The 11931-nt window shown below is 43.6% G+C and overlaps 1 protein-coding gene across 2 annotated transcripts in view; it reads right to left on the bottom strand.

Annotated features, from left to right (window-relative positions):
• SHC3 (SHC adaptor protein 3) overlaps positions 1–11611 on the bottom strand; it is a 227318-nt gene extending 215707 nt beyond the window's left edge. The window contains exon 1 of one of the 2 annotated variants that reach the window (XM_024563359.3): positions 11389–11611. In XM_024563359.3, the coding sequence (XP_024419127.1) occupies positions 11389–11466 (78 nt within the window). In that variant the 5' untranslated portion in view covers positions 11467–11611. Of the gene's footprint in view, positions 1–11010 lie in introns of both variants that reach the window. The other variant, XM_024563358.3, reaches the window with a different exon arrangement.
• Between the last annotated feature and the right edge of the window lie 320 nt (positions 11612–11931).

The following is an 11931-nucleotide window of genomic DNA, read 5'->3' on the forward strand; positions in this document are numbered from 1 at the left end:
GAAAAGAGCAAGTCACAGAGCAATATACCGTATGTACAATGTTTTGCTTTGTATAACAGAAAGGAAAAAAGATAAAAGAAAGGAAGAAAAAGTATCTGTGTGCCTCTGATAGCATAAATAGCAAACAGTTGAGGATGATTATCTCTGAGAGGAAGGAAATTAGACATACTGGGAGGGGAGTTGAGGGAAAACTTTGTTTGAGACATTTTAGTAAAACTATATATTTTCTATCAAATTTTAAAAGAAGAGTCTCTCCCAAAGCAATCATCTGAATACCAGTTAGTTTATTATAATAATTACAGCAAGAAATGATGAAAGCATGAATCAGGGCAAAACAAAAGGAGAAGAAGGAAGATTTGAAACTCTGTTGATTAAAAATGAGAGTTTAGTGATTGAACAGATGTAATGGGTTTAGAAAAAGGAGAAACTTTCAAGTACGGCTCTACAGTCTCTAATTTCAGAAGTGGATGAACAGTGACGTAAACTAAGGAAGAGAATGCAGATGGGGAAGGTCTTGAATTCACTTTGAGACATGCTTCATTTAAGGGGCCAACAGTGAGTGATATGTTGTATGGGAAGACATAAAGATATAGGTTCAATGTCAGCCACTGGCCTTTGGCTCATGACACTGGTCCAAGCCACCATCACCTCTCCTAATTGTCTCCCAATTGCCTTTACTTTCATTCCTGCCTTTCCAATCTGTTCTCCACATAGAAAATAGAAGAACCTTTCAGAAATTATCCAGTGCTTCCCACTCCATTCACCTGGCACTAGTCTCCCTCTTAGGACCTCACCCCCATCAACCTCCCCCTAACTCAGTACACTCCAGCCACACTGGATATTCTCATTTTCAATCTCCTCCTCCTAGAATGGGCCCCAAACACACAAGCTCATGAACTGAAACATTTGTACACTTATTCCAACTATCTTCATAGATAATTTCCACTCATCATTTGGGATTCCATTTCTGCATCTCACTGGAGAAGCCATCCCTGACTTCCGCTTCCCACCACCAATGTGTTCCCGTTTTTTCTCTCCTCTGTCTCCCCCACTGACACCAAAAGAGCAGGAAGCATGCCTGTTTAATTCACCTTTGTCCCCATCTCCTGGCACAGGCCTATACAATAAACTCAATAAACACTAATTGAAATAATTGATGAGCATATTAACAGAGAAATAAATTGATGAGTAGAGGAATACAGAGGTAATACTGTTCACAAACAATCTAGAATCAGAAGTGAGAGGAAAACAAAGCAGCACAAAAACAAAAGGGAAAGACTCCATGGTAGGTGCCAGGTGTGGGAGAAGTACTGAGGGCCAATAGCACCAGGCACTGAGGGGAGGGGCAGAGTGGCAAAAGAAGTGAAATGGGGTTTTAGATATTATAACTGGGGAAATCACAGAGAAAACTCTTCCAGACACTGTTCATGGATCAGGAGAAGAAGCCAATTCCTGTTTGTTGGCATGAATAAGGAAAGGAAGTGAGTGAGGAAGATAGGGTATGAGAGGGAAGAATGGGTGCATGGAGGGAGGCTGTTCAAAGTGCAAGAGACCTAAGGAGAAGGTCTCCTAAGGAGAAGGAGACCTATAAAAATAACTTATGTGTTTTAAAAAGGTAATAAATACTCAAAAATCAACACTTCCTAATCACTCTATGACAAACTCAATACTTCCTAACCACTGTTTGACATTTTACCATTGTCTGCACTTTCATTATTAAGACTCTGCAAAGCTGAGTTACTGCACATCTTTCCCCTCCAGGAAGCAATGAGTAGTAGTTATTTATACCATAAAAACTGACAAAAACTACAAATCAAGATGTTTTTGTCCAGAGAGCCAGGTGTTAACTGTTTGCCAGCACACCCCAGCCCTGCAGGTCTTGACCAAGTTGGTAGACAGCGGTGAGAGCAGGGACAACGGGACAGGAGCCCATGGACAGCACTGGAACGTCAAAACCCTCCCTCCAAGCTATCATTTGATTAGTCTTATTTTCTCATTGCATGTGAATTAATAACATACTCTGCCAACAAGGTTATTATCTATCCCAGGAGTTGCTACTTCCGGTGGAAAAATCACACAGCTCAGTTCTTTAGATTGTGCAGCCACAACGGCCTCACAAATAACAATCCTTTAAAAAGCAGTGTTTCAAACCAGAAGGGTGGTCTGGACGTGTCCTGAAGGGGTGAGGTAAGTGGAAGGAGAAGAGGAAACCAAAGTTGACGGTAACATGTGAGGACCAACATTCCTGGACAGCGCCTCAGCTTCCAGCAGTTACATGGACATGGACAAAAGCATGTAAGCTCAGGACAAACTCAAGTGTTCAACAGCACCTCCTCTTGCCCAGGGCCCAGACCCACTTGCCCACCTGATCACAGATCTTCCACTCAAAGCCTGACTTCCTGAAAGGGGCCCAGCTCTGGTTACTTCCATTTTCTGGTAATACTTACTTGCTCTTTTTCTCTAATTTGCTCAAGGTTGACAAACAGAGGCACACTTTGAAGCATTTTTCAAAACAAATCCATGAGAGCAATCTTAAACTGAGAAAACTGCACCTATAAATTATTATTATTATTTACAAATTAGAACAAAAGTTTTATGGCTGTTCCCTTTTAGTGGTGACACACCCTAATCTAGAAATATCTGTTTTCCCTCCTGGATCCTCTGTCCCTGGTTAAGATTTTGTATCATAAACACATACAATGGCTAAATTTCCCACCAGTGACCTCACTCCTACCTCAGTAAAAATGTTAGGTCTGACACCTACCTAGAGGCACAGGAGTCTCCACTCAGCAACTGTGCTCTGCAGCCACAAGCCCTTGCTACCAGTCCCATAAAGACCTGTTTCTCAGCTCTCCTTGTGAGCAAGGGTCATAGTTCATCTGTCTCATACCCTAGACCCCTAGTTTAAAGTCTACCCAAAGTAAACCCTAAACAAATGTTTGAGGAATTTTTAACTGTGTCTCCATTTGGCACCTACAGGTATGAAAATGCAGTCTTCCTCTCGCATGCCCCCACTGGGGAACTGGTCCACAACCCAGGCATGTGCCCTGACTGGGAATCAAACTGGTGACCCTTTTGTTTGCAGGCTGGCACTCAATCCACTGAGCCACACCAGCCAGAGAAAACCAGTTATTTCTTAACTTCTTAACTTTCATCTCCATTATTCCAGGGATTCTGTGTTTCCATAAGTGTTTGGAGTCAAATAGTGATCACTCTAGATAAGACTTCAAAAATGTATGTATATACTGTGATGGTTCATTTTATGTATCAACTTGGCTGGGCCACAAAGTACCCAGATTTTTGACAAACATGATTTGGTGGGGATTTTTTTAAATATTTTATGTATTTATTTTTAGAGAGAAGGGAAGGGAGGGAGAGAGAGAGGGAGAGAGAAGCATCAATGTGTGATTGCTTCTCACATGCTCCGCACTGAGGACCTGGCCCTCAATCCAGGCATGTGCTCCGACTGGGAATCAAACAAGTGACCCTTTGGTTCACAAGCTGGCACTCAGTCCACTGAGCCACATCAACCAGGGCTCTATGAGAATGTTTTGGATGAACTAAATCAATAGACTGAGTAAAACGGATTGCCCTCGCCAATGTAGGTGAACCTCACCCGATCAGTTGAAGACCTTAATAAAACAAAAACACTAACCTTCCCCCAAGTAAGAAAATTCTTCCTGCCTGATGGTGGGATAATGGCTTTTCCCTGCCTTCAGACTCAATATTGGCTCTTCCTGGGTCTCTAGCCTGCAGACCCACTCTGCAGACCCTGGAGCTTATCAGCCTCCAATAATCATGGGAGCCAATCCCTTACAACAAATCTCTTTCTATATAGATGTACATTCTCTTGGTTCTATTTATCTGGAGAACCTGGACTAATAGACTAATGTTAAAATACGATTTGGGAGAACACCCACTTCTAAAAGAATCATCTTGTTGTTAGAGGAGGCCCCACCTATGCCAGGAGGTAGGGTGGTTTCATGGAGACTGAGCAGGGGAGGCTCCCATCCCTATCAGAGTTGTCTCCTGGAGCCCAGTTTCATCATCTCTGAAGGAGAAATCACAGATGTTGCCCCGCCTCCTCACAGCACTGCTGGGGACCACCAAGATGAATGCAGGGGTGTTTGAGCACAAATGACACTGCACATGCTCTGCCATATTTTTAACCACTGTGAAGCCAAACCTGCAACCTATTCATCAAAAACTTGAGTTCTGTCTGAGCACTGAGGCAGGAGGCCTCACCAAGCCCTGCACAATTTGGGGAAGGTAGGGGTGCAAAAGAGGGTGTTAAAATCTCCATAACGAATGTTTACATTTTATAAGGGAAGGTTTACTAAAGAACCAGGTGAGTGACATTGCAAGAATGCAGGACTGCAAAGCAAGGGAAGTTAGACATTCAGTGTCTAGGGTTAGAGTTGGGAAAGTGGTTCCCATCTGATGTGGGTTCCAGCATCCCGAGGCTGTTCCTCTCACCGTTCCCACCTTATAGCAATAATCTTGTGTTGGGGACAAATGCCTGTTCACCAACACACCCTACCCCCAGGACACCTGGGGCAGGCTCCTCTCCAGCTGAGCAAGTTGTGGGGAGTGATAGACTGAGCAGCAGCTCTCTGTGGGGAAGCTCAGGGGGTCCAAATTGAGACCAGAGGAAAAGGAAATTGGGGGGTACATGTCAAGCTCTAGGAGGTAAAAGCTCTTCAGGATTCAACATGGCATGGCCCACAGTCCCAAAGTGTGCATGCACTGTGTCCATCTCCAGGAGGTGTGATCTGTCACTGAGGGGGGCCAGCTCTTACACACACACACACACACACACACACACACACATTAAAAAGTCATGCTTTCATTGCTTTAACCCAAGAGGTGAAAATATCTGTTACCCCCTCTTTGCGGGGAAACATCAGGGGCCTGGGTTATGTGGTGTCTCTGCTGAACACCAGGTTAAGGACCAGTTCTTTCTCAACAGAATGAGAACTGTGTTGTGATTTTCACTTTTTTTTTAACAGAAAATCTCTTTTGGGGCAAGTGGCATTAGCAACGTTTAGTATTTGCAAAGCAATAGTATTAAACACATCATCTGTAATCTAGACTGCCAAACAATTAGATTGAATGGAATTTTATAAGATAAGAGATTGAATGAAATCTTTGTTTCCTTTTCTACCTATTCAATATACAGAAGTAAAAAAAGGCTCCTTTGAGGACCTTTCACTTTAAGAAACAGACATTTAGATGACACTCCAGGATGGCTCCAAATCTAAAATGGGCAGTATGATAACAATGAGCTCTGAACATTTTTCTCAGAAGCCTTGGCCTGTGGGTTTCACATATTCCAATACTGCCAAGGGCATCAGGGACCCAATGACAAGGTGAGGCTTTGCTGTACCCCTAAGCTCTCCCTTCTCCTTTCAGCTTCTAGGTGTCCTAGAGTTTCCTGCAAAAGCCTGGAATCATGGCTTGAAACTCTGGACACCGCTGAAGGGTGGTGAAACTTGCCAGATGGACGAGCTGTGCAGCAGCAGCAAGTCCAAGCTGAGCCCAGAATCCTAGGGCCAAAGACACCTGACTCACTAAGCAGCCGCCTGCCACACTGGACAAGAGCAGAAGCTGATGTAAGCCAAAGGCCTGTGAGATATGAAAAAATGACAGCAGGGGAGGCTCACACCCCCATCACCTGGGGCTGCCATCAGAGGTGTTCCTTAGAGCCCAGTGTTGTCATCTCTGAAGGAGAAATCACAGAGGTTGCCCCACCTCCTCACAGCACTGCTGAGTACCGAGTTGAATGCAGGGGCATTCAAACTCACAAGAACAGCAGCCACTGGTTCTCTCCTTTTGGGAACCTGCTACCCAGGTTTTCCATTACCAGGGATTTGCTTAAATTATATCTATCATAACTTCCTCAAAAACATAACATGTGCTAGCCCTGGCTGGTGTGGCTCAGTGGATTGAGTTCTGGCCTGCGAATCAAAAGGTTGCCAGTTCCATTACTGGTGCCAGGTTAGTTGGGAGCGTGCGAGAGGCAACCAATGTTTCTTTCCCTCTCTTTCTCCCTCTCTTCCCCTCTCTCAAAAAATAAATAAATAAATGAAATCTTAAAAAAAAGAAAAGATGAGACCATCCTTCCTGACTTTAAAAAATATATATATATATGACATGTGCTTAAAGACATAGAGGGAGAAGAGCAAGAAGTTATTCTTTATAGGATTAACATTTCATCAGTAGTTTATCTTTCAGAATTATTTTCTCTTAAATATGAATATTAAATAAATAAATAATATAATCAGGTATTTCTGGTACTATGGCATTTAGTATTTTCTAACAAGAAAAAAAATAGCCACTGTCCCATCATCACAAATTGTCTACTTGTGTGTGTGGTGTGTATGTGTGGTGTGTGAGGGGTAGTATAGGGTTGTCAGGAGTGCGGTGTGTATGTGTAGTGTGTTATGGTGTGCATATGTATGTGGTGTGTAGTGTGTATTGGTATGTGAACATGTGTGTATGTTTGTATGGAGTGAGTTTTCGTGCTGTGTATTGTGTGTGGTGTGTGTATGTGTGTACATATGTGTGGTGTGGGTATGTGCTATGTGTATATGTTGTGTACATGGTATGTGTGATGTGTATATATAGTGTGATGTGGTATGGTGTATGTGTGGTGTGTGTGATCTTTCCAGATCAAATTAATAATTCTGTCTATTAATCTCAAAATAATGTCTTATTTCAAATCACTGTTTTTCAAATCATTTGGGTAATATTTACATGTCAGCCATCCATATTATGAGAGTTTTCAATAATTTTAAGAAAAAAATCAACTCAAAGTTCTACCTCAAGGAATAATTTTTTAGTAGAGAATTAAAACAAAATGTAATCACTGCCACCATAATAACTTTGAAATAACTTTGTTGTTGACCTTTGTTTAGTGTGACCTCTGCTTGAAGTTACCAAAGGAATGTATGCCAAGAAAAAGATTTAAGACATTTTATAGACACTGAAGCAAGTGCCTATAAAAATACCAATTAAGAATAAATTTTAGAGTAAGTGCAGTTTGTAATGACCATTTATAAAGAACAATACAACATTTATAAATAAATGAAAAATTTATACCACCCTAAATATCAGATTCACAAATGAAAAAAATAATAAATAAATAAATTTTAAAGGGTTTCTATAAAAACAAGGCCTTTGTTCCAAAATAAAAACAATCCAGCACACCAGGAAATAATTCAGCAGTTCTTTGATCGTGAATCTGAGGTGCCATCACCAGTTTTTCTGACAGGCACAACTGATGGTCTCATCACATGTTGACGGTGCACAGTAAGCACCAGAAGGCGCTGTTTTCACTTGGGCTTCTGGATTCCTGCCATAGGCAGTCGGGTCAGACTTAAGTGTGGCCACTTCTTATCTTGTATTGAGTCTGTGATGTGATGTGATGTGATGTAAGGAGGAGCCCTTCTCTTGGGGATCCCCAGAACTAATGGTTTACCCACATGCAGCCCATACTGTTCCATCAGGCAGTGTCAAGGCTGAACCTCAAGTCATGCCAGTCTTTAGACAGCTTTTTGCCTCTGCCTGTGGCCACCTTTAACAACTTACCCCCTCCCTAACTGTTCACATCTCTCTCTCCTCCCTAAACTGTTTGCTCTGTGGACCAGTGGATGTGTCTGTGTGGTCTGTATGTGGCGTGTGTGGTGTGTGTGGGTTGGGGGGAAGGGTGATGAAAATGCACCTGAATATTGCCTTTGAAACCTGCCAAAGATCACACACACAAAAAATTGTATAATTTTGTTAACCAGTGTCACCCCAATAAATTCAATAAAAAGGAAAAAAGAAAAGAAAGAAACCTGCCAAAGGCCAGAACAGCCCCCACAGGCCCTTGGGGTCCTAGCCAGCTTGGATTCTCAGGCAATAGAATTTGAAGGTGGGCAGCAGCATGATCAATACTTTGCATTTCTATCAGGCTTTCAGTTCCAAATTTAAAATAGTTCCAATATGGAATTGTAATTAAAATATTCACTGTTCTTTGTTGCTGGATTTTCCTTCTATGTCTGTCAAGAACATATTTTCTTGTCCTTTCCCTTCCATGTCACTAAAAGAAAAAGCCAAATGTCAGGTGTGGCGAGGGGGTACAAAGGTATTACAATGAGGCCCTCAAACATCAATGCAAACCTGGAGGCTGTGTGTGTCCAACCTTCTTCACATGCATAATCCAACACTGTTGTCAGCCATAGACTCAAGTGATGGCATGAAAGACAGCAAACATGTTACGAGCTTTGAATTCTACTGCTGCTAAGGAATTGCGTCCATTTTTAAGTTGTATATTCCTCATTAATTTAAATTATAACTTGTTGTTAAAATAGCTTGATGTTGCTAAAAGATCAAAACCCCCCAGACTTCCATATTATAGTTTCCATTTTCATGTAATTGAATTGAGTTGAAATGTTTTTGAATAATAAATCTGTTTAACATCTTAATACTGTCTGTAGGCAGGTATTTCTATGAGGAGTGGAATCTATACTTACATAACACATGCATTTTCCAGGAGACTGAAAACCATTTGGGGGTTTCCTTAATTTAAAAATAAATTTAAATCAAAGAGAATAATAATAATAAGTTCTTTCCCTAACCCTAAGCATATAGATTTTACAACTGATGTACAGTGATATTAAAAGATGGCCCCTTACCAAAAACTATTTACAAATCAGCAAAAGGACCAAATTAAGACTTTTTTTTCAGTTTTGTGATTATTTAGGAAAATGTGTTCATGGTTTGAAACTCAACATGGGCAATGTAGAAATGTACACCAACAGAGGGCCACATGATCATGTAAATCAAACACGTGCATGAGAAATTGTCCTTTAGCATCTGGTCTTTGCTGTGTAATTTCAAACTTCTCCAGGACAGCCTGAGCTTATGTTCACATGACTCCACTGTTCACCACCGAGGGACCAGGCAACAGCACAGGGCACTATCTAGCCATGCTACGCACCCCAGGTCACTGCAATACTTTGAGTCACAACAAAGTGACCCTAAGCTCCAGAAGGCTCTATACAGACCCAGCTTTTCGACTATTTAAGTAGCTGCTGCTGGCACGTAACAACCTTACACCAACAGAACGGACCAGCAGGGCAGATTTGTTTTAGTGGTTCATCATTACTCAGCCACAACTGACCTTTAGAACTGGATGTCTGCCTTCAGTCTTCATAAAGCAACAGCAAACCACTTCAGCCAAGTTGAATGATTTTTTTTTTAAATGAAAACTTTACAGGCAAAAGTTTAAGAATTTTCCCTCCATTTGAAACTATCCTCTTCGTTCATCATTGCAGGTATTGAAAGCTTCACCAAGGTCGATTTATCTATTTTAAATGTAATCTGTTTTGTTGGTTTTTTTTTTTGAGATAGCAATTACACTAACACAGTAGAAGTGATATATTCTGGTACCACTCCTTAACCTCAAAGTTGTCAGGGTTTTTTGTTTGGCTTTGTTTTTTTTGTTCGTTTGTTTGTTTTGTTTTTGGCTCTTGGTTATATATTTTAAAGAAGAAATATAAGAAGGATATTCATTTCATTTTATAACAAATTTAACCAGATGTGCCTATTTTATGCTAATCTACATCCCTTTTGTAAACTATATTAATCAAGTTTCATGATAAGACAAAATAAATTAAATTACTAAAAAGACATAAAGCAGGCTTTGAGCCCCATTTTTAACCCTGATGATCACATTCTTTTGTCTGTACTTTTTAGATAGTTAAAGATAATCCACAAAAACTGTTTCTTTCATTATTTTGGTTTCAAAATTACCAAGGTAAAACATTTTACCTGTGGATGCAATCTGCTGTATTTTAAAACTGGATCTATGGCTATTATGTACAGACCAGGTGTCCTGCAGTTTTCTCAATCAACAGTAGATTTGTGTCTCATTTCTTTTTAAATAAAAATCATGCCTTGGAGTGACCAGACTGAAATAATGCATCTCTAACCCATCCCCCTGGCCTGGAGGAGATCTGCCCTGCCTGCACTGTAATAGCCTCCCGGTTCCTAAAGGCAGGACAGAAGAGTAGGGCAGGGCACTTAGTGGTTCTCAGTATTTGTTACTCAAATATCACAAAATATTTGCATAAGGGAGGAATTTTATAGGCCACGTCGGGCATGATTTTATAATTCTTTGTGTTGGAAGAAAAATCTCCTTTCCAGACTGTGACTCCAGATGCCACCAGCTCAACCCTCTTCATTTGTTTAACTGGGAGACTGGGGGTGGAGGGCCTGTCCCAAATTCTCCTCCTGCTGCTGTAAACCAAAACCTTTAGGTATGGAATGAAAGTCAGACACCAAAGAAGGTTTTTCAGGAACATGTATAAAGGAAATGTACAAAACCAAAGGGGGGTAGGATCAAGGGTGGGAAGTGGGGATGGCTGGGGTGAGGGTGAATAGGTGGGGGGAAGATGGGGACAACTGTACTTGAACAATAATTTTTAAAATGTGAGAAAAAAAAAGAAAGCCTTGCTTCCCAAGAAAGTACAATCTGTCTTACATAAAACAAGATAACATGTGGCCTGTGTCCACCAGGAGCTGGAAATTCTTTCTGTGGGAAACGAAACCATCCACCGTGCTGTCTGGGGCAAACACAGCAGAAGTAGTGGTACCACCTGCATTTTGCATCACAGGGGCTGTCCACTTCTTCCAAGTGTGTTCACTGTGTTCTAGGTAGGCCTGATGCACAGTTGCCAGGTAAGGGGCCCACGTCAGAGAGGCACTGGCCAAACACATGGCAAAGTGAGGCGGTGAAGACATGCCAAAGAAATGGGGCCAAAGGAAACCAGGACAGAGTGAGGTCACCGTTTTTAAACCTTCTCCCAACGGATTCGCAAAGGTCGTGTTTGTGGTGCCCTGTCCCCACTGCCAGGCAAGGTGGCTGCGAAGGGGAGCGCACCTCCTGGCCTGCAAGGCAACCCACCCATAGCTGCCGAGCCTGCACCCAAGCTTCCCAACCCCGCGGCCCGTGCCCGCACCCACCTTGACAACGTAGGTGACTCCGGCCCCCAGCACCTGGTCGCTGGTGGGGCCTATGTGGGGTGGCAGCTCCTCACCCTGCCGGCCCTTCCTGGAGGCGCGCATGGCCGGGGTGCGAGGGCCGGGGGGCGCTCTGCTGTCCCGGGCGGCCAAGCTAGGCGCGCTGCAGCTGCCCGAGAGCCGCGCGCCCGCCCGCTCCCTGGCCGCAGACAGGCCTCGGAGACCCGAGCTGGAGAGTTTTAGGTGGGACACCTTGTGGAGCAGGTGACCCAGGCTGCCCGAGCCATCGTCAGGAGCCCTGTGCAGCGAGTCTCCGGACGCCAGGTAGGGGGCCGCCGCTGGGGCTGCGCGCGCTGCCGAGACCTTGCCGCTGCTGTTCACCGACAGGTTGTGCAGAAGGTCATCGACAGATGTCACGGAGTCATTCCTGAAGCGGTTGTACTTGGTGCGTGGAAGCATGCCCCTCCGTGGGCTTGCCACATCCGCCCGGGCGCTGCAGGTGCGGGCGCGGGCGCAGGATGCCACGCATAGCAGGCAAGCTGCGATCCTCGGGACAGATTCAGCGGCCCGGACGGTGACCGGGTTGGGGGAGCAGGCGGGGGCGCCAGTCTCCCACCTCTAACACCCCCAGCCGCCGCAGCAGCTCAGTCCTGGCCCTGGACGCGGCTGCCGAGGACAGCACGCTTGCTTAGCAAAAGTCATAGTTTCCTCTGATGAGCGCCCAGCTGCTGTTAGGGCTGCTCACAGCAAAAGCATGACTCACTCCGAGAGGAGACCCTTCTCAACAAAGGCTCGGTGAGCGCTGCAAATCACTTCCTGTAGCAAAAAAAAAAGGGGGGGGGTACAAAACCACATACACCATACACCCACTAACAGCACACTAGAGCCAATCAATTCTCAAATTTCTACCTTCCCGGATATTTC

This window comes from Desmodus rotundus, chromosome 1 (genome assembly GCF_022682495.2).
Source record: "Desmodus rotundus isolate HL8 chromosome 1, HLdesRot8A.1, whole genome shotgun sequence".
NCBI lineage: Eukaryota > Metazoa > Chordata > Mammalia > Chiroptera > Phyllostomidae > Desmodus > Desmodus rotundus.